Source organism: Oxyura jamaicensis, chromosome 3, assembly GCF_011077185.1.
Source record: "Oxyura jamaicensis isolate SHBP4307 breed ruddy duck chromosome 3, BPBGC_Ojam_1.0, whole genome shotgun sequence".
NCBI lineage: Eukaryota > Metazoa > Chordata > Aves > Anseriformes > Anatidae > Oxyura > Oxyura jamaicensis.
This window is the reverse complement of record NC_048895.1, coordinates 92,467,467-92,493,360: the sequence shown is the minus strand read 5'-3', so window position 1 is coordinate 92,493,360 and position 25,894 is coordinate 92,467,467. Positions and strand designations below refer to the sequence as shown.

The following is a 25,894-nucleotide window of genomic DNA, read 5'->3' as shown; positions in this document are numbered from 1 at the left end:
CAAAGGTGGCAGCATTTGATTTCTAAAATGTACTTTGTCAAAAACATAAGTCCTAGTGTTGGAAATTAGCACCTAATTCTCTTTAAGGTGCAGAGACTAGCTAAGCATTGCATAGTCCTGTTGACAAACTAGTAAGTCAGTTGAAGTAGACAGAGGACACCACTTCCACGCGCTAACTGCTTAGCTACTAGGAAAAATTTCAAAGTACATCTGAAAGCTTAAAAAAAAAGTTTCAGGTTGTGATACAACGCCTTTTATTGTGCTTTTTTAATCCATTCTAGAACACGTTGTCGTAATTCTGGCCCCATGACGCTATCCAAGAAGAGCATCTCCCAGATAGCAGAGGTATTTAAGACAAAAGGTCACTGTGAGAGCTGTGATAAGCTGCTTGCTGATGAGAAGCAGATCAACCAGCATACACAGAGCACTCAGCATAACGTTAAAGTTCATACTACAATGGAAGAGTCCATCTTGATGTTCTGTCACATCAATGAAAAAAATAAAGACTCATCTCATTTGACCCATACTATGGATCGATCAAGAACATTGCTCAAGAGACATTTGACATCAAATGAATCAACCAATGAAAGTGGTTCTCCTTCAAAACGGAGGAGTGAACTACAAGATAAGAATGAAGATATCATAGGAAACCAAAGTCATCGTGATGCTAGCAAGGTAAAAGCCTGGTTTTGTGAATGCCTTCGGAAGTTTTTTACGGAAGAGGCAGTAGAAAACCACATGTTGTCAGCAAATAGGATCTGTCACAAGTGTGCTGTGTGTGGAAAGCTTGCTGAAAATTCAAGCATTATCCACCTGCACATGAGCCGATTCCATGGGGGAGCACACTTGACCAACTTCCTTTTCTGGTGCAGAGCATGCTCTGTAGATCTCCTCAAAGAAAAGGATATTATGAGGCATGTGACTGAATGTCATGGTGGACATAGTTACTATTACGAGCAAGAAGCTTTAGCAGATGAACCTATGCCATCAGTTTCTGACACCGCATGCATTTACACGAGTGAAAGGAAAGACTGCACTCCTAGTCCTGTGGAGCTCTCCCCTGAAAAAAGCCCTATTCTGGGAAAATGGCAATGCCGCATTTGCGAGGAGATGTTTGAATCTGAAGACAGTGTTAAACAGCATTGCATGTCCCTAGAAAGCCATGCGTTTCACAGGTATTGCTGTGGGTTATGCAAAAGCCACTTTCGGAAAGTAGGAACACTGCAGCGACACTTCCAAGAGCATCATAAGGAAGAGACACAAATTAAATTCTTCTGTGGCCTTTGTGGTAATCTCTTTTTTGACAAAGAGGAAGAATTTCTAATCCATTATAAAGAGCTTCATAGCATGGACTATGCGTTTGTGCCTGAACAGATGGAAATATCAATAAAAGAAGATAATGACTTCCTCCCAGTAGAAAAAGGAGACCGTTTAACCTGTGGCTGCCGGACCAGTTACGTTTCCAAAATAAACAGGAGGAACGACTATATGAATTGTCAGAAAGCCATGCTGCAGAAAGGAAACTTATGGTTTCGCTGTTGCTTCTGTTCCAAAACTGCACAGAACGTTGCCGATCTGAACAGTCACCTCAACTGCCACGCATCAGTGAAAAGTAAGCAAGAGATGTATGTTGTTAGATGTGCTGCGTGCAACAAAAACTTTGACGATCTTCAGAGTGCACATCAACACTACCACGTGAAGCACTGCTTCTTGCAGAAACCTGATATATCAGGTTTAACACCGGAAGTGGAAAACACAGTATTCAAGTTCACAGCAAGTGGGGCTTGTGTGGACAAAAAGCCCCATGAAGCAAAATTGCATGCATATCCATCCAAGACTCTGGAAAAAACAGAGTCTCCTCCTCTGCAGGGACCACTCCATGTAAAGAAAGAAAAAAAAGAAAACTCTGCACACTGTGAAGAGCCTGGTGAAGGTATGTAGAAATCGAGAGGTTTTTACATTAGAAGAATATTGCTATCTTTAACACACTCTGTTTGAATGTCAGTATAAGTATGTAACGTATATCATTTGCCTATATCCAGTTTATAAATCAGTTCAGAATTTAATTTGTTATTTCTCAAGGTTGCACATTGAATTCTTGAGATTTAAGTTGCCAGAACTTGAACTCTACATTTTATTGATATATACCTTATTCATGAAGTCTTGAACAACAAAAAGGCAGACAAATGTTTCAGTCCAAAGGGTCTCTCATTTAATTCTTCACATTACTTGGGAGCGTAATTTGGTGAAAATGGAGAACAGTTAATGACTCCAGGTGGAGATCTAATGCCAAGAAATGCAAAATGGACTGGAAATACACACACACACTCAAAGGAAACTTTCCTCCTTTCTATGTATACATATTTGTGAGGCTTTCTATGTGGGTGGTTCTATTGTAACACCATCTTCTCAGTTGTGCTTAGCTTGCCAAAAAAATGTGGCTGAGAATTTCTGTTCTCAGTATGTGTTGGGTTGGCTTTGCCTAAAAAATCCAATTGTGTTTGTGTTTTTTAAGTTCTTGTTACTTTTAAGAATGACATCAAGAATGCCAAAGGTGTGTCTTATGAATTCAAAAATCAGGAGTATTTTTTAATTACTCATGGTGTCATTTTTTGATTTAAAGGTTGACATTTCTGTTAGATATACAGTAAAAAGTATGTTTCTAAACATTTTATGTGCTTTTATGCATGTAATTAAATGTCACAGACTTGCCATAGTAGGGGGTGTATAGTTGAATGTACTGTTAAAAGCATCAGCGTCACAGTGAATGACAATGGCTCTCTGTGGCTACCACATCTATCCAGCTCTTCACCGTCGTACTGCTAGATTCTGCTGTCTTTTATCTAATTTTTGCATTACTAGATGCTACTTCAGTTGATGTAAAAACACTGCTGAAACAACGCAGCCCCCAAAGAGCATCACGTTTTGTTACTGTCAGCTTATGTAATGATTTAATACTTGAATTTTAAAAGCATGTCTGAGTTGATGTATGTTGATTGTTGATTGACCAGAAAGTCAGGTGAACTTAAAATGCCTTCTTTTTATCCCCCTGAAGACAGTGAACTTCCTGATCTTGACTACTTGAGTACCATGACTCACATTGTGTTGGTGGATCTGGACAACTGGGGAAGCTTATTCACACAGCTGCCAGCTAACCTAAACCAAGGGACGTTTATCTGGGGCTTTCAAGGTAAGAAGTGGTCAAGGGAAAAAGGAAGAAAAGATTTAACGAGTCCACACAAGTACTTAAGCTGAGATTCTTAGAGAGAACAAGCAGCCATTAGGGTCTCAAGTCACAGTACCACAGGCACCATAAGTAGAAATGTTCTAGAACTTTTCTAACTCAGTCCTCAAGTCTGCTGCTCTTACTGTTCCTTGTAGACTGTCCTGGAGACAGTCACTAAATGGTTTAGGAGTCTTTTTAGCTTCCCTGCTCAAGCTGCTTAGGCAGTACCATACTAGTTTTTCATACTTATCAGGACACACATAATATTCACAGATTATTTTATTTCTAGCTAGTTTCTAGCTCCCAAGTCCTTGTCATAATGTTTTTTTTTTTGGTTTTAGTTCCAGAAGAAATGATTTTACATGATTATACTTGAATTTTGTTCAGTCTCTGGCTTGCCTCTTGGGGAGGTTCCTGGTCATCCAGCACATCACTAAGTGTCTCACATCTGGAAGACATTAGCAGTGGTACAAGGTGATTGGCAGAACTCACATTGTTACACGTTTGTAAGAAAACTTCTTGGGAAGTCTACCAATAGCATCCCATTAACTTGATAGTTTCTTGTCCAGCTTGCGGCTTCTCTACTGATTTTCTTTGTATCTGCCTTCAATTATTTCCCTTGCAGCAGGTATGTCTGTTAGCATGAGTTCTTCAGTCAACAGTGCTTCTGGACCTGTGGTCTAGTGTTTAGTAGCTAGATTATGCCAAATTATCCTTGGTTTCTGTTTCATTCTCACTGCCTTGCTGCTGCATTGTTTTTCCATATATAGTCTCTTTTCTATATGGCTGAACAACCTATTTTTCTTCTCATTACCTGTTGCGAGGCTTTGACCTGCTTGATTTCTGTTCAAATTCTTCTTCTGCACTCCTTGACTTCTAAGGCTGCTGTGACTGGGGGTAGCAGGGCCTTGATGCAGTTGCTGAAGGTTGTTTGTGGATTTCTAGTTATTCAAGAGGCTTGGCTTTCCAACAGCATTTAATTTTTCTGCAGGTTAAAATAAGACATTATTGGGAATCTTGACTTGAAGAAACATGAGGCCTGACTCACATCTAAAATCAGGATTATTCTGTCTGGGTTTTATAAAGAATTCCTTAGTAAATAATATCTTTTCACAGTTAAGTGAAATTTTACCCACTTGAATTCTGACTTTTGCTTTCAGTCTTACTTTGCTTGCTACTCTGCTCAAACTGGTTTGTCATTGATTGACCCAGGCTTGTTTCTTACGGCAAGATCTTCTGTGCTGTTACCTCTTTCCAAGGTTAAACGCCCTGTTTCGATTCAGTAAGGAAAGGATTGATTGAGCCTGTCTGAACTGTATTCTTGTCAGAAACGTTTCTTCTCTGACCTGAGAATTAATCCATAGTACAGTCTTAGTGCTACTAATCTGTTGTTAGGAACCTCTGTTGATAGGGTAAGCTAGGTAAGACAATGTGCCCAGGGATGTTTTGAATCCTCAGGCCGGGTGGCACTGAACAGTCCGTGCCAGTGCTGCTAAATGTCTTTGCTTTCCAAAAGGGGGTGCTGCATCCAGGCTGCCTGGTGGGAATGGTTGCTGGAGGATTTGAACTCAAAAACCTTGCTGAAGTGGTAGTGGTCATTAAAATGGGCCAAATCTGTATCAGAGTGTCAGAAGGTTTGTTACGGAGCCTGGGAACAGTAAGGCTCGAGGAGATGTGGGAGATATCAATAACACGTGGAGATGTTGTAGATGCTCTCATAGAAGTAGTTTAGAGTTATTTAGTGCATGCTATTCTTGCGTTTGTTTAGCCTTCAAAAATGACAACATCCCTGTCTCTTGTTTTTCTTTTTTTTGCACTTCCAAACAGCATCTCTGGCTTTTTTTAATGATACCTACTGCATTACGTCCTCTATTCCTGTTGTTAATACAGCCCTAGCTTTTCTTTGACTTCCTCCGTTATATATTGTTTCTGTTTTTATATCACAGAATCACAGAATAGTCTAGGTTGGAAGAGACCTCCAAGATCACCGAGTCCAACCTCTGACCTAACGCTAACAAGTCCTCCACTAAACCATTATCCCTAAGCTCTACATCTAAACGTCTTTTAAAGACCTCCAGGGATGGTGACTCAACCACTTCCCTGGGCAGCCTATTCCAGTGACTAACAACCCGTTCAGTAAAGAAGTTCTTCCTAATATCCAAACTAAACCTCCCCTGGTGCAACTTTAGCCCATTCCCCCTCGTCCTGTCACCAGGCACGTGGGAGAATAGACCAACCGCCACCTCGCTACAGCCTCCCTTCAGGTACCCGTAGAGTGCAATAAGGTCGCCCCTGAGCCTCCTCTTCTCCAGGCTAAACAGTCCCAGCTCCCTCAGCTGCTCCTCGTAAGACTTGTTCTCCAGACCCTTCACCAGCTTCGTAGCCCTTCTCTGGACTCGCTCGAGCACCTCCATGTCCTTCTTGTAGCGAGGGGCCCAAAACTGAACACAGTACTCGAGGTGCGGCCTCACCAGAGCCGAGTACAGGGGGACAATCACTTCCCTGGACCTGCTGGCCACGCTGTTTCTAATGCAAGCCAGGATGCTGCTGGCCTTCTTGGCTGCCTGAGCACACTGCTGGCTCATATTCAGCCGACTGTCAACCAATACTCCCAGGTCCTTCTCTGCCAGGCAGCTTTCTAACCACACATATATTCAATATTCCTTCACTTGTTTTGTAGCCTAACCCCAATAGAGTAAATACAGGTCTGCCAGCTGTTAGAGTCAAAAATCCATGTTATACGTTTATGCTACCAAAAAGCAGGGTTGATGATGACAAGTCTTTCCCAAATGGCAGTGGCCAAGGCTGTCACAGCAGATGAGAACAACTCAAAGATCATTTTGCTCATGGACAGGTACCTCTAAATCTTTTTGGTATAGTCTGTTACTATATCCTTGAGCTTTCTGATCATTTTTGGTAGTCTCTCATAGCCATTAGGGTAAAAAGAAAACAAAAACAAAAACAGGAGAAATCTGCTGAAGACTACTTCTAGTTCTTTGTCAGGTTCAGGGAAATTGCGCAGTCCTCCATGGCCTGTTCATGTGAATCTTAGTTTCACAAGTCCTCATATGAAGTACAGTCAATAACTGGTTTCACTTTCCATTCAAAATCCTTTCTTACACCCAGCCATTATATCACCCAGCAGATCAAGCAGCATTTTTTCTCCTCCCTGTTGCAGACCCATTATTTCTTAGCAATTGGGAACATCGTGAAATTCTTATTCACTCCCTTGACATTGTCCTTCCATTTGTTTTTCTTTTTATGTTGTCATAGTAACTGCAACCTCCTCTGGTTTTCCCTTTTTTTCTTGAGACAGCTGCTACTCTCTTCCTTTCCCTTGCAACCTGTTTCAGCCTTTCTTTTTATCTGTAGCAAGCCATTTACTCAGCTCTTCCTATTATCCAGTGATTTTCTTGGCTAGTAACTACATGCTTTAGGTTACTATTGTTGAGAAAAGTCCTGCATGTTGTGTGCTGGTGGTTTTTTTTGTTGTTGTTTTGTTTTTAAATGTAGCCTCATTTTACTTATCCTTGACTGCATCCAAGTTTTTGTCAGGACTCCAGCTGCTGCTCCAGTTCTTGGATCTTCTCTTTAAAGAGTTCTGACATGCAACGTGTCAGGAAGCTACAGATTCTGCTGGAAACAATCTCTGGCACTGCATTAGTGTAGGGTTCCCTAAGAAAAGCATTTCTGTTACTGTACTGCTTTCCCAGAGCACCTCTGTTTCTGTAGATTGGCCATTAACTGTGTATAAAGCTGGAAAAAATAAGTTGCTATATCCAAACACATGTAATTTCTGGATTTTTTTTTTTTTTTTCAGAATTAATAGAAAACTGCATACAAAATTGAGTGAGAGGCTTTGTGCAGGATCAGGCTAGCTCCTTTCCATGTTTTTGTTTTCTAACCCACAAACAAAGGCTCTGGGGGTTTTAGTAATGTATTGTTATTTTTTTTTTTTAGCTTTTACATTGGTCAAAATAAATCCCGTCTTTAAAGCCAGTACCTTTACTTTTGCCTTGCATTCTTAATTCATGGTGACAATGCTATGCATTTCTTTTCTTTGACTGCTTAGGAGGACACAGCAACTGGAAACCTCCAGTGCAGTGCAGAATTTATAATTATCTTAAGAGGATTGGATGTTTCTTCCTTCATCCACGTTGTGGTACCAGAAGAGAGGCAGCAGACTTTGCTCTCTGTGTTCATGTAAGTTAGTGCACAGTATCTTTGTTGTTTCAGTACCTAGAGAAGGGTGGCCAGGTGATGTCTGACATTGATGTTAAGTACTAATTGCATGTGAGATTCTTAGATTCTCTTCACACAACTTCTGTGTCTACTAAAAAGAGCAACAAAACTGTCATTGGATGGGATGTAGACAGCCTGTTGAGAAGTGATTTTGAAGCACTCCCCCTACACATTTGGATAAACTTAGATAGCATACATTTTCTTTTTGTCCCCGTGAATTGAATTATGCTGTATGATCTCCATGCAATCCATAAATTGGTAAATATAGTACATTTAGGTACCATTATCACTTTGCCCTATGCTTGGCTTCTTCTTTCTTTCATTCTTTAGGAATGAAAATGGTATCCCATGTAGGACATCAGTCTGTTGTGAAGGGGTGGGAGGCTGATTAGGGAATGAAGACTTTTTTTTTTATAAGAGTTCTTAAGGGTTTCTGCTTCAGAATGAAGTGTAACTTTTGCCTCCCTCTTCAAGTGGCCCAAATCTGGAGCTAACTGTAAGATGGAGTTGGATGGGTGTCAGTTTCAGAGACCCTGCCGAGCTGACAAAGAGCGGTACCCATGTTCAGTACCATGTTGAGTAGACCTAAGGCTTTGGGTTGGGAAAAGTACAGGTGAGGGACAGGAATCTGGGGTGTTCTGGGGACTCAGGTTTTATCAGTTAGATAAAACCTACTTGAGGCTGTAATTTTAAGTTATAAATATGTTTTGCAACAATGTTTAGATGTTGCTTTCCATTTTTTAATGGTTCTTAAAATGCTCTTCACACATGGCTTGTTTGTAGTGGAGATGGTTCTGAAATTCTGGTTTTTAAGATTTTTTTTCCATCCTGTTTTTTCTGTGCTGTTCTGGTAGCCATTCCCTATATCTATTATCACATGTGTAGAATAAATGCAGTGTCAAAATAACACCTTTTGCAGTCGTTTAAGTTGCATCTGATGATAAAGGTGGAGGTAAGCTGCTGTAGAAGGCTTTCCTATAAAGAGCTGTCTTACAGAAAGCTAGCCAAACTCCACAAGGTAAAACTACGATCTCAGTTCAACATCTGTCCTTTGTTTCCATGCAGGCTGGTCGTCTGGATGAGCACTTGCCCAAGCAAATTCCTTTCACTATACTTTCTGGAGACAAAAGCTTCCTGGAACTGGAAACTCAGTTTAAGATGACTCAGCGGTCAGCTCGCATCCTAAATCCCCACCACATTGAAGGAGACATGATGTGTGCCTTGCTAAACAGCATTTCAGATACCACAAAAGGTAGAAAGCCAGCATTAAGTGCAGTCTTTCCAGTAGACCAGTAGTCTTCTCAATAAAATAACTGAACACTTGTAGCTGATAAAACAAGTTGGTACTTGGTGCTTCTTGTAGTGTACTTGCATTTCAGTGAAATACGGCTCAGAAGATCAATTGGCTTGGGACAAGTTTTGAAACCAGACTTAACTGCACATTTTTGTTCTACTTAACAAATCCGCCCTATGTTTTATGTTACAGCATGCGACCAACAGTTATTTCAGTCCTTTCTGGTTAAAGAAAAGCTGTTTAGAGCACTCTAGCATGCATATTTATTGACTTGTGTTCAAATCTGCTTTGTCTGATTTGTGCTGGGTCTGAAACAGATAGGACCCTGCCAAATTCATTGTTATTTCCCAAAATATCTCTGCCTATTTTAACTCCAGTTGTCTTGGCCGCTTCCAGTCACTTGATACTTACCTTTACTGACACACAACTCACACCTCTGTTAGGAGGAAAAATGTCAATGAAACTTTTAATGTAATCTTCTAATTAATGGCATGATGAAATTACTACTTTTTTATATACAATAATGAGAGGTTTGAGCAGTCTCATTTTCATGCAAAGGATTTTGGAGCTGAGATGAGTTGAAATACTTCTCAGTATTTTAAAACATCTTGAAGTTTTCATAGAAGACAATGCATTTCCAGTTGCTTTGTTTTGTGGGGCATGTAAATTGAGTGGATGTTACAGAGAGCTGTTTCTGAAGAGGCCCTAAATTATTTTGAGAAAAATACCCTAGTAGTATGCAGGTATAGGAGAACTATCCTATGTTTCTCTGGTACTACCAGGAAGATCGAAGTGGAATGCTGGTACTGAATAGTAAATTGGCATTGATCAATTAAAGAAGGAAAAAATAGATGGGATAATGAAATGGTTGGATCTGTGGTGAGCTGGAATTGATCTGTGTGTTTCTGACACAGAAAAGGTGCTTATAGATTTTTCTGGCCATGCTGGTCTAGATTTGTCAGATAGATTATGGAGATGTGTTTGCCATCCAGAGGCAGCCACACCAGTAAAATTTCTTATCGTAGCTGATTACAGAACCATGATTTTCACTAGCATAGTCCCTTTTGCTTAAAGAAGGTGACTTTTCTCCCCAGTTATCCATAGAGCTGCACGTTGTATCATAATGTTCCCACTATTGATGCTTTCTTTTTAGAGCATACTGCAACTCTTAGTTCAATAGAGCTGTTCTAATGTAATTATAGCTATAACTGCATATGTTAATTGGGAAGGTGGCTTTGCTTTCATTTCAGAGAAGGAAATATTGGAAGAGAACTGTAGCTTTGAACTGTAGCTTCCACGCATTCAGTTTAAGTTGTCTTATATGAGAGACTTCCTTTCACGTGTATTTTGTTGTGTGACTTACCAGTACCAGATGGTGAGAAGAGGGGAATGACTGTAGCTCTATAAAGGTATTCTAGCTCCCTTTTGGGTGGTTTTGCTAGTACAGCTTTGTTCACCTGGGTATTCTGGCTAAGAATGAGGAGTTTGAGCTAACCAAAACCATAATTTGCTGGCTGTTTGGTCATTATGCGTCCCACTAAAGTTGTGCATGTGGTCATTACAAAAAGTATGTGTTTATATATATGTTTTAAGCAGGAAGTTGCTGGAATCATGCTTGTGGCCTGTTCTCAGGCAAACTCATAATGAACAGAATCATCCTGAAAACTTGGTTCTGTTCATAGGACTATGTTCTCTGGGTTGTTGTCAATGCCCAGAGTCTAACCAATGTTCTTTAAAAAGACATAGCCATCCCAGAATACATGCTTCACTGTGTGGGTCAGCAGCATCAGCAGGCATTCACAAATCTTACTGTAGCAATGCCAGTATTGGAGGACTGAGGTGGAAAGATGTGCTACGTATCATAGGCCTGTAAGACCTGTTGTCCTGTTACAGAAACTCAGTTGAATATAAGGAAATAGAAACGAGGTTTTCTTGATTTCCAACAGTCTCAAACCTGGGGGCAGTATTCTAGAGGGAAAAATAGGTGAAAAACAACAACAAAAAAAAGTTGTGTTGAAAAATATAAGACAGTGTTTGGGACTGAATGAGCTTCAAAACAAAGAAGCAGTGTCTCTGAATCATCCTCACAGAGCTTTCATTAGCTTGTGAGCACGTGGTGGCAATCTCTGACTGTTGCATCTTGTGAACTATTTTACCATTTCAGCAGAACTGCTGTGGCAATTGTACTATACGTAGTCATTAAAAAAAAAAAAAAAAAAAAAAGTTAATGCATATATTGGAGCAGGCTATCGACTAGATGTTACATTAGGAGACCATGAATTTCCTCTGAGGTATGAAAAGAGTAGGCAAGACATTATTATTTCTTCTGCTGCTTTTAAACCTGAGTTCATAAATATGAGAGTTTTAATTCCATGCTGAAGGCACAGCCACAGCACATGATGGGAGATTCATGCATGTTGATAGAGTGACTTGGGAAGGGTAAAACAAGTTTTTCCTTTACAAAGGAAGGTCTGTAGCATGCAGAAAAACAGCACAATCTCTTGTCCACATCTCAACACCTGAATGCCAGAATGCCAGCACTGCTACAAATTGCACTTCTAATGACCGCTGGACAATGTTGAGGGCATGCTGACACCGACATGAATGCCAGCACTTCTCAGTTGACAAAAGTGATTCTTGTATAAAATGAGGGCTTTAGCTTAATTGTATTTCTCAGAAACTCATGTTGTAATGAGATCCTTAATTGACTGAGCTCTTAAGTAAAAGAGGCTTTTGATAAGAAGATGACCAAAATGTTCAGACTTTCTTCTCCTTTCTTTAAAGAACCAGGCTGCCTCATGAGAGTGTCAAAATCAGTGGCATAATGATGCCCAATGCTTTTTCTGAACTTTCAGTTTACACCAGTGTCAGACTGCAAGTGACTAAAGACAGACAGGTCACAGCCTCCAGTCTCTCACATCCAGAGACTGAACACGAAGGGCAGAAGCATCTGCAGCGTGATGCACACTGCCTGCACCACGAATGAACTACGGGAAGCGTTTATTCCTTTTTGTACACAACTCTTACAATGGCCAGCTGCAGGAGGGAGTAGTAAGAAAGTCAGCCTTGAGTTGTAGCCTTGTGTTCAGCTACAACAGGAAGTTATTAGCTTTGGTATGTCGGTGACATCTGTGTGCACATTTGAATATATGTATGTATGCCCTAGGCAGAAAGCCCTTAGGTATATTAAGACCTCAGATAATGAACCTGAACAAAAATTCTAGCCAAGTGGATGAACTGGGAAGACCTCACCACCCAGATCATGCCAAAAAAAAGAATCTTCAAGGTTTAATTTAATCTGATTGTGATTTTTTAATTTTTCTTTAGAGAGATATCTAAGATGAAGGTTAAATGAAAGTCTGAGTGAACATCATGGTATTATCCATGTTAGCCATTTTCAAAAAAAATGCAGTTGGAGCAGGGTGGAGGATTAAGAGCTTTATTTGTGTTCATGCTACACTTGAATGAACAGATGAGGGAACATCTGCAGGGAGAGATAATATAGAATGAGGCTTTGGTTTACATGGAGGAAGAGATGGTCTACTGTATTTGTGAAACCTCGACACTGAGTAGCTGTACATGCATTCACAGATGATATTACCTAATGAAGAAATAGAGCAGTAAGTACTGGGGAGGAGTGTTTGGGGAAGAACCTCCAGGGACTTAGTGAAGAAGGAATCAAGGAAGGGATTGTAGGAACAGTATTTTAAAGGCAGCATGATGACGTGCACTGAACAGGATTTATAAGGATGGGGTGCTGATCTTAAGTTTTTGGCTAAGTAGTCATTAGGGTCCTGAATGAGGTAATTTCAATGGTACCCTCAAGGGAAGGTAGCACTAAAACTTCAGACATCAACTGTAAGAAGGGAAAGTGGCTGGAGAGAGAGTGAGTTAAGTGTGATAGTTCTGTGACTGTGTACTGGGATGGTAAAGAGGCAGATGAAACTGGGAGTCACTGAGACTGAGTATTGTAGGAGGGGGAAGTGAAAGTAGAGTGCAAGACTGCTCAATGTGTGAAGCAGTCCAGAGGTGTGTTAAGAAGTTTTACGACAAGGCAAAGGAGGAGGACTAAGGCCGAGAGAGGACAAACATGAAGTCTTCAGTGTGACAGAGGAGCCAGATGCCTGACAGGAGCTATTAAGGCGATAGTAGTAACTGGGGAGGTTGCAGAAGAAGTGTGTTAGGTAGAAGAGGGAAATTAATTATTCTGAGATGTGTGGGTCGCTAATCCAAATTCCGTCTGACACTTGGATGTCAGGACAGTGGGTGGCGCCTGCATTCTGTGGAAGCTTAACAGTTTCCGGAGCAGGTTTCTGAGACTGGGAAAGTACTGCTCTACTACATCTCTCACAGAAAGTTACAGTATTTACTCCCATCTCTTGGGTTAACCTTCCTAATCACTGAGCTCTGTTCTCATACAGAATTTGCATTCCTGTTTTATTCCTTCCAGCAGGAACTTGGCAATATGTGAGGACAACAGAGAGCAGCAGGATTTCTTTGAGAGAATAGGTACAAACAGAGTTTCTTAGCTGTTGTTTATCTAACAGAATGTACTAGAGAAGAGGTCATATCTTAAGATGCTCTGGCTGAGAAATAGGGCAATTGCTTCTTCTCTGTGACCCCAGAGGAGCTGGGAGCTACAGAGTGTGCTAAGCGTTTTTAACAAGAAAAATAGGACGTGCCTGATTTCTCCAAGCCATGTGTTTTCATTTACCCTACATCTTCAGAAGATGCCAGCAGCACCAAAAATATATCCAGATGAAGTAAGTACGGGCTGAGGAAGTATGGGCTGGATGAGTGGACAGCGGGCTGGACTGAGAACCATCTGAATGGCCAAACTCGGGTGATCAGTGGCATGAAGGCCAGTAACTATCGGTGTACCCTATGGGTCAGTGCTGGGCCCAGTCCTGTTTAACATCTTCATTAACGATCACGATGAGGAGGCAGTGTGCCCTCAGCAGGTTTGCTGATAGCACGAACCTGGGAGGAGTGGCTGATACACCAGAGGGTCATGCCACCATCTAGAGGAATGTCCACCTCCTGGGCAGGCTGGAGAAATGGACTGACAGGAACTTCATGAAATTCAGCAAGGAAGTGGGGAGGAGCGACCCCAGGCACCAGTAAAAGCTGGGGGCCAACTAGCTGGAAAGCAGCTTTCCAGAAAAGGACCTGGAGGTCCTCGGGAAAACAAATTGACTGTGAGCCATCGATGTCCTTCTGAAGCAAAGAAGGCCAACAGTCTCCTGGGCTGCGACCTGTGGGTTGAGAACTGTGCCAGCAGGCTGAGGGAGGAGATCCATCCTCTTTACTCAGCACTGCTGAGGCTACACCCATCCAGTTCTGGGCTCCCTGGTACAGTATCTGGAGATCCTCCAGAGCCATCTGGGCAGCTGTGGCTTTAGGTGACCCTGTTTGAGCAGAGGGGTAGACGAGGTGACCTCCAGAGGTCTCTCCCAGCCTCAGCCATTTTGTAGTTCTGTGGTACTGGCATGGGGCACATTAACTAGAATCCAAGATGTCCTTCAAAGAGGAGTTCAGCCACAGGATCCAGGCTCACTACAAGCAACATTAGGTCAAGCAAAATGGCCTGTCCAGTGTGGGAAGTCAGCCTGGTCTCTTCTGACTTAAAAATGCATTTGTTTCATCAGTTGGCCCTTCCTTCTCCTTGGTTGACAAGTGATGATTTCCATGCTTAATTATTGCTGCCTAGCCCGTAAGGCAAGCTGAGTTCCTGCTCCTCACCCTTTTATTTGTTGAAACATTTCTATTATTTATTTTTTTTTCCTACAAATAGTCTTTATTCTGATTGTTAGTCTTATTCCTGATTCCCACAGAGCCATATCAGAATATCTTACAATTTTCTGATCCAGAAACTTTACTCCTTTTGTGCCTGCCTCACCTGCCACTCAACATGACATCCTTAATCTGCTCTGTGTAGGCTTAGGGGCAGAGGGTGGACACAGACACACACACACAGACACTCTCTCTCTCTCTCTCTCTCTCTTCTAGATTAGGTTTACTGGCTTCTTAATAGGTTAGCTTTTATAACCAACTCAAAGATTTACAAGAATCCAGCAACTGCCCGTGTGGCAGTTGAACATGCATTCATGTAGTTAGGTAGAGGAGGGAGAAGTCTTGCAAGTAATGACCAAACTTGAGACCACTGGAGGCTGAGTGTAGCTCATGAGACTTCTGATGTGCTTTGGAATGACATTTGACTCTGAGATGATGTTTCCCTTTCCAACCAGGCAGAATATGATCTGTACTAATTGTTTCCAAGTTCCATAGTTTCTGAGCTCTTCTGACTTAATTTATCTTAGCCATTGCTGACTTGGTATCAGTGTATTATATTAATTGAGATGCAATATGTGGAATGCCCAGTCTGTAGGACACGACTGGATACCTACCATTTACTGTTTATGAACTGTGCTTTCATTTCCAGAGGCTTGCAAACTATATGCCCTAATAAAATAGGCTTGCTTACAGGTGTAGGTAGTGGAATGGTGTTTCTTCAACTGTGCTTTAGGCAAACCTGCTCTCTGCGATGTAACTACTGGGCAGCGTTCTGCTATTGCATAGAAGTAGTATGATAAATCATGAGATAGGCAACTTGTTTTTAAAACATCCAAATGTTTTGCATGCCAGTTTGCACATACCTCTGGTCCAATATAGATGTGTATCCCATGCTATTACAGGGGGGTAATTAAAGTGGTGTGACTGGTAAAACATTTCGGTAAGATGAGGCCTGAATTAATACCTAAGATGAATCCTAAATTTTCTTAATGAACTAAAATAGTAACTCATGTACAAATTCTGTTCAAATATTCATAACTATCCTAATTAACAGTAAAATCCACTTTAGCTGAGGATCTGTATTCTGAAAAAAATGAATCTCAGGCAAGCCGATGGCCTGGGCCAGAGAAGCCAGGAGTAAGCAGAGAAGTGCTGTGCACTTTTGCTTGTGCTGTGTACATCATACAACCGGCTTGCCATCGTGGTTCCTTGTGTGGTAAATACTGACTGATTGTATAACCAGTTCCAGGAAAGCTGACTTCTTTAGCTAATATGTGAAAGAAGCTGCTGAACTTCTGACTGTTCCTGTCCTCTGCTGTTTAGCTGTCTATGCAGGTTGCAATCTGAAGAATTTTGCCTTTCCCATTTGCCAACACCTTCTGTCAAGTTGCCTGGAAAAGAAAACAAAACAAAAAAACCTCCAGGAAAGTACACTTGATGCATTTTTATTTGAAATGGCAGCAAACCAGAGAATCTCTTGTACTTTGCCTTGCTACTTATTGGTCTCGAGATCTCAATTCTTCCATTATACTTATGCCAAGAAATGAGTTAGGGAGTGATTGCTTCCACTGTTACATCTCTAACAGGTACAACACTGTAGAGCAGTCAGATACATCTTCCTGGCTGGAAGATTAAAACGGTCATTAACAAGGGGGAGGCCACTTGTGCAAAGCCTTTTCTTTGCACTTTTTCTCTCCTAAGTGACTTTAATGACATTTGTCTGGGGTTTGTCTGGGTTTTTGTTTCTTACGTTTTGTTTGCTTTGGATGGTGATATACAGGGAGGTGTATCTTCTACTCAGAGATAGTAGGCAGCTCCAAACAGGATGCACAGGCAATAGGCTAAGTGGCTGGAGAAAGACCTTTCTAACTGTAGGATATATCCAGAAGTTTCCGGCATCTTTGTGGGCTCCTGATTTCTACTTGATACCAGCTGTTGGTGTTTGTATTCCTGGAGTCAGGAGAGTCAGTAATGCTGCTATTCAGACAAGGTGTGTGTGTCAGAGGCTTGAAGACAAATTTTATGAAGTGTATTTTTCACTTCAAATGTTTAGCTTAGATCATTTAAAATGCTTAAAGTCACACGGTTAGTAATTGAGATCTCCATATCAGAATCTTCTTTGCCTCTAAACATAATCAGAATTGCATTTACGTACTAGTAAAAGAGCTGGTTTTAAAAGGAAGTGCTTCTGTTGCTATGACCGTAGGAGACCTAGTTCATTGTGAATGTTATACAACCTCATTACAGAGACCATCTCCCAAAACAGCAACAGCCTCTAGCAGGAGAGCAAATAAGTGATGTGGCTGATGGACTTCTTTGGGTTTAAACCTGTAATTTTCTGAGTCTCCATTCAAAACAAGTGGGGAAAAAAAAAAATAAAAAAGTTTAGGTACACCACCTAGTAGACATTTCAAAATACAGCTGTCGTTCTGGAGCTGGAAACCAGCCTTGTGAAGAGCATTACTTAGAAAGGAAGTGGTGGTAGGATTTTGGCTGGGCTTGGCTATGACAAATTAACAGATTAAACTAAGCATTTCTGCTGTTTTCTCTGAGATTTGAACAATATCTGCTGAATTGTATTCAATCGATGCATTGCACTGCCAAGTTTAGCTGTAGCACTGTGCTGTTCAGATGGAGTTTTTAGGCAAGAAAACATAGCTAAGATCACATGTAGTTCTTAAAATGCAACCTACAATGTTGTTATAGTAAGATAAGTGTAAGAGGTGTCTGACTTATTTCTTAGAAGCAAAGTGTAATTTACGTTTAATCTGTGCAATTATTTTTCAGATAGCGAAGAGGATGAAGATATGGAACTGACAGTGAAAAGGAGCTTAGAAGAAAAAAAGAAACAGGAAGGTCTGTTAATTTTTACTTTTCTATTTTCAGGATTGCTATTAGTTACAGAAGATACAGAAACTCGAAAAAAAATTTCTGGCGAGTGACCTCTTAAGAATACTCTAAAATATTCTGAGGAATAATGAGTAGTCAAGAATACTGTGAGTTAAAAAGAAAAAAGAACGTCCTAGGCTGAAAAGTATGGCAGCAGACTTGAAATCTATTTTTATTGGTGCACCACTGGGCATTGTGCTATTTAAGACGTGACTGAGCTCACTTCATACCACTTTAATATGACTCTGACTGCGAGTACAACTACTGAATAAATAGTTGAACTTCTGAATAAGTGGTTCAGAATTAGGTATTATATCCCAACAAAGCCCTCTTGTCTCCTAAAAGTGAGCTGTAGCTTTATGCGCAAGTTTGAAGCAGCAGTACAACTATCGGCTCGCATCGTATCTTTCCTTATTTGAAATTGTTTTCAACCTTTTGCTGTTGTGCTTAGGGGTGACATTCGTACAATGTAGTTACTCAGTTTTAGGGGCAGACTGCAATGCATTTGATATAATGTTCTGTTTAAAGAATTCACTCTCCCCTCCACCTGATGGAAATAAAAAAAGAACAAAAAAAATAATAAATACTTCATACAAATGCAGTGATAAAACAAAGAGAACAATCCTCCCGGAATGTATTCAGTGATAAATTTAACAACTGTTGCTAAATAGCTATTAAAAATACAACATTCATGTACAGTCCTGAAAGTCTGCCATGCTCAGGTGCTCCTAAGCACTGGATGTTGCCACTAATGATAGCGGTGGCATTTGATGCATGCGAAATGTCCTGGGTCAGGTGTCTTCTGTACTGAGGCATCAGTACCAGCCTTAGGAAGCAGCCTGGTTTCAGCTGCCTTGAGCTAGTTGTGTGCCTGGCTAACAATAGCCCTTGAAGGGGGTTAGAGGGAATGAGGAGGCAAAATCAACTCCAGAAATGGATAAAAATGAAAAAGCGCCAGCAACTGCTGAGAGGACAAAGCAAAAGCAAATGTTGGAGGCAGAAAAGGTTGCTTTAGCAGCTCCAGGGAATACAAGCCTGGGCATCACTTTGGAAAGAGCTGTATGCCACGAGCAGCAGAGTCATGGTTTGAAGCTTATTCTTGATAGCTACACAGACTTAGTGGTTTACTGACAACTTACATTAACGCAAGCAGTTGTCTGTAAATGTGCCTTTCTGCTTTGTTTTAGCTTCAAAAATCCATGTTTATCTCTGTGACCATGTAATGTTTTCCTTTCAGAAGCTAACTTACCTCTTTGTCATTAGTATCAGCTGTTGCAAGGAAGTCCAGCTGAATGAAAATGGCTTAGCAGACGTGAGAGAACATTCATTGATGCCATTTCTTTACAAAGCTAGGCCTTGCAGAAATCTCCAATGTGAACTTCAAGTACAGCGATAGCCCAACAGTAATCAAAGTTTCAAAATCTGTTATGTTAGTGTGTATATGTATGTATGTATGACAAAGTTATTCACGTTCCTTTGTCATAAGAGTAGACCTAAACCAGTCAGCCTTTGTTGTAGACCGTGCTCCTGTCCTCCTAAAGCAGAAGATGAACTGCTTAGGAACGATAGTGTGCCTGAAGACTTTTACAATTTTCCTAACTAAGCCGATAGTATTAATACTGACCTTGTTTATCTTCAGGATGTTTAATTCACTAACCCCAAACAATTACTGCCTAAGACAACCTAAAGGTAAGGCCAAAGCAGAGCTGCTGTTCTGAGAATTACAAGGGGTGTTTAAGAGATTAACAAATGAGATGAGCACGGTGCAGCCTTGCTCCCACCATCAAAAACATCGCAGCCCTGAAGTGGGCTGCTCTTACAGCTGATAAGACTTCATCTATACTTAACGTCTTTCTAGTGGGAGTGTCAACAGTGGTGCCAAGTCACAGTTTGGATAGGGGTTATCTATTGAGAAGGAACTGGAGTGAGCACACTGAAACCTCTCTGCTTGTTTTGAGTGTCTTTTTTGTTTTGCAGTTTTACGTATTTTTCTTGATGCACAGCTGTGGGTGCTAATCGTGGTTATTCGTTTGACTAATAAACTTGCAGTTGCATTATAATCTTACACTAATCACCGGGCTGCCCCTAGTTAACACAGTGAAGGGTTGTAGAGGTTGTTCCTGTTTTGGATTGTTTAAAAAGTGGCATAGGATATAAGAAGGGAAATAACTTTCATTTTGGTTTTGTAGCTTACTTTCAGTCTGCTGGCATCCCCACAGAAGTAATTTGTTGCTTTATGCGGTAATAATAATGCAATTGTGTCTGTGACTAGTTATCAACCATAGTTTGAGATTATACTTTTTTTGTATTCATACAGAGGAAGATGCAGAATTAGAAGAAGCTATTAAGAGAAGCCTTGAGGAGATGTAAATGAAGATACTTCCATACACTAACACCGTGTCATCAAAGCTGCTCACAAAAATGGAAGCTTGTTCATCTATTTACAGAGGTTAAGAAATACTGCTTCAAAAACATGTCTGTATCTTGAATTGTTAGATTTATAATCTTACGTTCTCTGTCGTGCTGATGAACAGCTGGAGTTTATGGATATCTGCTGCAATATATTGTGTATGATAAGAATAAATTTTTAAGTCTTTTCATTTTCTGTTTCTGGTGGGTGATGACTAAGTCTCACCAGTCCAGCTGTATAAGTTGTTGCCTAATTAGTAGGCTGGTTCTTACTATGTGTTTTGGTTTTTGTTTTGTTTTTTAATTATTAATGGGTTCTGGTATTTAATTCTTCTGTCACAAAATGTCATCGTCTTCATTTACTTTTCCATGTGGTCTTTGCAACAGATACAAGTAGTAAGCTCCAGTTATCTCGGACTGACTTGCCTAGCTGATCTTGTTATAAAGAGAAGCTTAGTCCCCAGATTTATGAATTGAACATATGGTCTGACTCTTGTCTGTGGACAGTCTTGCCTGATCACAATTTTGTCTATGGACTGTTTGCTGCAAAATCAGGACCACGGACTGTACAGTTAGTTTCTGTTGGCTTTATTTTTATAAATGTGTGTATTTTTCAATGATAGCATGGTCGAGTGCTGGCTTTGATGGCTTAAAGTTTGACAGGTTTGATACCTCTCCATGATTTAAGGAAGATCTAAGTGGACAGAAGCTGAATAAAATTTCCAGTTCCTGTTTGAAATAGATGTGAAAGAACTTAAGACGAATCATTCCTATACACTGGTTGTCTTTGCACCTTTCTGTTCATGAAGAGATGGCCTTGGATAAAGTAATTGTGTTCATTATTTTTGTACTGGCCTTATTTCTAGGTGAATAATTCTTTCCATGTCTAAAATTAAGCTGTCTGTGCCACATTTCTCATTTCCTCCTTTAAAAATACCTATGCAAGCTGTCCAGCTTTATGAGCTTATTCTACTCCAATGAATGATTGTTGTCAATCAGTAAGAAACCTTGATGTAATAAAATGCCACCTTTTTTTTTATTCATTAGCCTGTGAATTTGCTTGCAACTGCTATGAATCTAAATACTTATTATGCAAAATAATACTTATTTTTGGAGAGTGAAACAAGGGGAAAGCTGGATTTTACTCGCTGCCAGCTCCAGAGTCAAACTAACTACAGCTGCATGCCATCATGGTTAGAAAAGTTGGAAAACTGATGCTCTTTTATTTCTGCTGCTTGCTGTCTCTCAGGCAAATAACTCACCAGATTCATTAATTTTATCTCAGAACTTGTTAGCAATAAGTTCATACAGCTTGAAGAAGCCATTCAAACCCCAGAAAATTGCTTGAATGCTTCCAGTCCGTTGGCTCTGACACCAAAGTGCTACAGATTAAATGGAACCTTGTGAAGTTTTTCCACTGTCTGCTACTTGCTTTTCTACTATAAAGCTTGAATTACTAGCACTCCTGTTCAAATCTGGGGGTGCAGTACCAACCTGCTGCTGAGGAAGCACTATTCTGGAAGACTTTGAGTTGCCTTTAGCTAATGACTCAAGCTAAATCAATTTCTCAATTTTTCACGCTGTTTTTCTAATATAAGGTGGAATGAGGCAGAAAACTTTCATCCTCAAAATCTTCTTAGCCCAAATTAGAGGTTTGTGGAAGGTTTTTGTTTTTTTTTTTTTTTCTTCCAGCACAGACAGTAAAGTTGCAAATTCTTTTCGCAGAAAGAGATGCTTCAGCTTGAGAAAGTTCTTTGCTTGACTCAACAAATGTTTAAAACCTTGGTGGACAGTCTTCTGAGTCTACTACATTTGGTTTTGAGCATAAGCTTTATTCTTCATAATATTTTATTCTGCCATGATTGTACCTGATAGGCCTTGACTTAATCATATGCATTAAAAAAAACAAAAAAAAAAAACATGTGTGCACATAGATTGTCTGTCCTTGGAGCTCTAGTTACTAAAGTTAGGCGTGTTGTGTTGGCCTCCTCATCTGCCTACCAAAATAAGTAGCAAATCCCAACTACTACACCTGTGGCTGTTATAAACCAGCTAGAGTTCTAATCTCTGTATTCTTGCAGTAAAAGTGCTCTGCAGAATTACCATTGACTTGAAATTTGTCCTTTTTTTATAGTCTCTTTGATGTTCTTACACTCTCTGATTTTTTTTTTTTTTGAGAAGTTTGCTGACACAGGCCTCTAATCCCTCTGTTTCTAGAAGAGCAGAGAAAATGTGGATTCTTAAAACTCTGCGTGTACAGACAAGTGACTTGTTACTCACCAGCTTCTCATGGTACTGCACTTTGTTCTTCAGCTGAAAAAGATGTCTTGTAAACGGCTGTGTTTCAGGATCTAATGCTGCTGGCTGGGGAATCTTGTTTAACTGGCTGAAATCTTTGAGGTTTGCCCTGGATATTCTGAGATCTATCTGCATTTACAAGCACAACTCACCTGTTAAAAGAAGTTTGCCCAGCATCCCTTTGCCCCAGAAGTCATTTGTCTTGCCTGTTTTAAAGGTAGCTTGCTTCTGTGGTGATGTTTGAGTTCACCCTTTGTTACTATAAACTAACCATATGGTGCTTTCTTGCATTTATCTCTAATGAGGAAAAAGTCTTATCTCTACCTGGCTTTCCACCAGTAGTATATTTTAATGCTCTTAACTTCAATGTGGTGCATGCCCAAGTTTAGCAAAATGGATATTGTGGCAAGTCAAGATTAGCACCAGGTTCTTGAATCTTTGGGGCTTTGTGCGCCATGTTCTTTCAGATCAAAGAAACCTTCTGTTTTGGTCATGTTCAGAGACAAGATGAGATACCAGATAAGTTGGAGCAACTGTTAGGAAAAACACTGTAGCCTTGAACTTCATGCCTGCATGGTTGCTTCTGTAGAGTTTAATAACAAAAACAAGAATAAGAAGGAATGAGATTAGCTTACTATTAACTACTTTGTATCGGCATGGATCTGGGTGATGGCTTGATTTTCTTAGCTCTTCAAGATGTACAGGCATGGCCACTGCTGTTCCTGTAGCAGTCGTGGATTGCAAACCTTTACAGAATCCTTACCAAATAAGGTGAAGTTCACAGAGGTATGAAGTTACGCCGTCCTCTTGCTTAAAAGGAAAGTGCTCTACCCGTTTATGCTGTCCAAGCCATGTTTACAGTGGCTGCTGTAAACTGGGAGGAGGTGAAGGGGACGGATGATGAACTGCTTCAAAATTAATTTAGAAGAAATGGTTGACATTAACAGCAAGATACATTCTGACAATTCTTTCCAACTAAGTAGCCTTAATAAAGTCTGCAGATGCATGTTTCTCTGACACTTCTAAACTTCTTCAAATTTCCTCTAGAAATTTTAATTCAAAAGGTTAGAGTTCAGTTGCAATGCTCTGGGTCAAATGGTGTGGTCCAAGTCATTTTAAAAGTGGGTGTAAACAAGCCAGGAAATGTATGGTAAGCAGCGAGTATACATGAAGTATGCACTCAGATGGCATGCATGGAAATTTAGATATTAAATTCCCTTTGTAAATCCACGGAGATTTATTTTCGCTGACTGCAGTATCCTGTTTTCTGGGAGTCCTTCGGTTTGTTTTTTGCTCAGAGTTCCATTGAAAACTTGCCTGGTGCCTGTGGCTGTGCAGAATTTGCTGGCTCATTTGCTAAGCAGTGTTCTTCTCCATGAGAATGAAGTGCTGCGTGCCCTGAAATGGCCATACCAGCTTGGAGATCGATTCTCAGATAGAGGGCCTCGATCAGACTTCTGACAGCCTTGGGACCTCAGGGCTTGCCTACACAGTGAAATGACTGCGACGTGTGTAGGCAAACACGGGGCTAGCTTTAATTAGCATCGGCAACAACAGCAGTAGACACGGCAGCACAGGTTCAGCCGGTGCTAAGTGAGGGGCCAGCCTCCTGTAATAGCCAGCATGTATTTTGATTGAAAACATACCCTAAAAAACCCTAAAAGTTGGCCCATTTTTGCTGCTGTCACTGTGTTCAATGCTGCCTTTGGTTGGCTGGCCAAAGCCGTATGGAATGTATGGGAAGCGGTGTGTTTCCATTACACCTGTGGAAAAAAGAAGCTTCTTCAGATGAAGGGCCTGTAGGAGAAGGGAGGAAAAGAATCTGGCATGGCATTTCCATGGGTGTGGACTTGCTCTTTGATCCTCTTCCATGACAGCTCATAGGTAAGCGTTAGGGTATGTGACAAGGTATATCTCAGGGTTTGGAATAAGGCAACATTGGAATGGGACACTGTGCTGCTTTTGGGGCAGATCGTCTCTGGCTCTGGGCTTCTACAGATACATCAGGTGTCTGAGTCCTGGGAAAGCTGCTTTCTGCTGCCTGAACAGATCTTGTGCGCGTGAATGAGAATCCTCTGCACGTTTCTCTGGTTCGGAAGTGGCATGCATTTTTTATGATGCTGTAGTTTACACAAAAGATGGCTGGCTACTTCGTATTCAGATATGCACCTTCCTACAGGCTTCTCCTCGGTGCTGCAGCCAGAGCAGGGCTGTGCAGTCCAGTCACACAAACATAGCTATGGATGAGCTGAGGAGAGAGGGACAGTGGTATGGCAGCATCCCGACCCGGCCATCACCTGTCTTCACCACAGGCCATAAGGAGTGTGAAATCTGTGCTTTGTTTCAGACTTGAGGAACCTTCCTCATCCCTTTGTCTGTGGCCCTGAGGGACCTAATTGCTTCCTTCCTTGTGCCCTGACTTCTTGTCCCAGTTCAGCCATGAGCCACTTCCCTTCCTCCAGAGACTGACCCCTACCTCTTCAGCCCAGCCACCTATTATTTTGGAAAAGTGGTGACAACATTCCCTTTATATATTTCATAGAAGTGTAGAACAGCATGGGTTGGAAGGGACCTTAAAGATCACCTAGTTCCAAACCCCTTGCCATGGCAGGGACACCTTCCACCAGACCAGGTTCCCTAGGGCCCCATCCAGCCTGGCCTTGAACACCTCCAGGGATGGGGCATCCACAGCTTCTCTGGGCAACCTGCTCCAGTGCCTCACCATCCTCTGAGGGAAGAATTTCCTCCTGACATCTAATTTAAATCTCCCCTCTTTTCGTTTAAAACCATTCTCTCTTATCTTACCACTATTTGCCTGAGTAAAGAGGTGCTCTCCATCTTTTTCAAGTTCCCTTTAAGTACTGAAAAGCTGCGATGAGGTCTCCTCAGAGCTTTCTCTTCTCCAGGTTGAACATCCCCAGCTCTCTCAGCCTTTCTTCATAGGAGAGGTGCTCCAGCCCTCTGACTGTCTTTGTGGCCCTCCTCCGCACATGTTCTAACAGCCCCACATCCTTCTTGTGCTGGGGCCCCAGACCTGGACACAGTACTGCAGGTGGGGCCTCACAAGGGCAGAGCAGAGGGGGACATCCACCTCCCTCGCCTTGCTGGCCATGGTTCATCTGATGCAGCCCAGGATGCAATTGGCCTTCGGGGCTGATCTCACCAAGAAATAGAGCACCTGAGGCAAAAAGGGGTCACCTACCCCTCTGGAGAGCAGGAGGAGCAATTTCCATGGTCCTGCTAAATGGGAAGACACTCTCGGCTGCCCAGATGGTAATGATGCTGTCTGTCTGGAAGACCATTTTTGCTTTTAACATGAATTTTGGTTCCACTGTTTGTGTTACTCTCCCTTCTAGGGTAGAAGAACATTTTGCCATCAGAGGATAAGGTCCTATGGGATACATTTGTACATGACTAACAACTGTTCCGTACCTGCATAGTCTTAAACCCTTGTGCAAGGAAAAAAAAAAAAAAAAAAAAAGTCCATTATAATTCAGCTACTAGCTATTTGATTTCTGCTTTTTAAACACAACCTGACTGATATGTAATAAATTGGCATGGAAACAATGGCAGGATCCTAGGAAAAAATGGTTACAGAGTGTGCCATGGCTACAAAGGCTTTCTGTTTGTATATGTTTGGGGTGGGAAGTAGTGTTTAATCGCCTTCTACAAAGACTGTAGCGAGATGGATGGAACAGTTGTTCAAATGAAGTTATTTCCATGAGCTCACAGGCAATGAGCCT

General features: G+C 41.2%; 1 protein-coding gene across 2 annotated transcripts in view; it reads left to right on the top strand.

Annotated features, from left to right (window-relative positions):
- Positions 1–20,899, top strand: part of LOC118164765 (E3 SUMO-protein ligase ZNF451-like) — a 41,048-nt gene extending 20,149 nt beyond the window's left edge. Inside the window, exons 10-16 of one of the 2 annotated variants that reach the window (XM_035322499.1) lie at positions 282–1,933; positions 3,056–3,190; positions 7,299–7,429; positions 8,534–8,720; positions 17,343–17,411; positions 19,084–19,133; positions 19,762–20,899. In XM_035322499.1, the coding sequence (XP_035178390.1) occupies positions 282–1,933; positions 3,056–3,190; positions 7,299–7,429; positions 8,534–8,720; positions 17,343–17,411; positions 19,084–19,100 (2,191 nt within the window). In that variant the 3' untranslated portion in view covers positions 19,101–19,133; positions 19,762–20,899. The remainder of the gene's footprint in view (positions 1–281; positions 1,934–3,055; positions 3,191–7,298; positions 7,430–8,533; positions 8,721–17,342; positions 17,412–19,083; positions 19,134–19,761) is intronic. The other variant, XM_035322498.1, reaches the window with a different exon arrangement.
- The last annotated feature ends 4,995 nt before the right edge of the window (positions 20,900–25,894 follow it).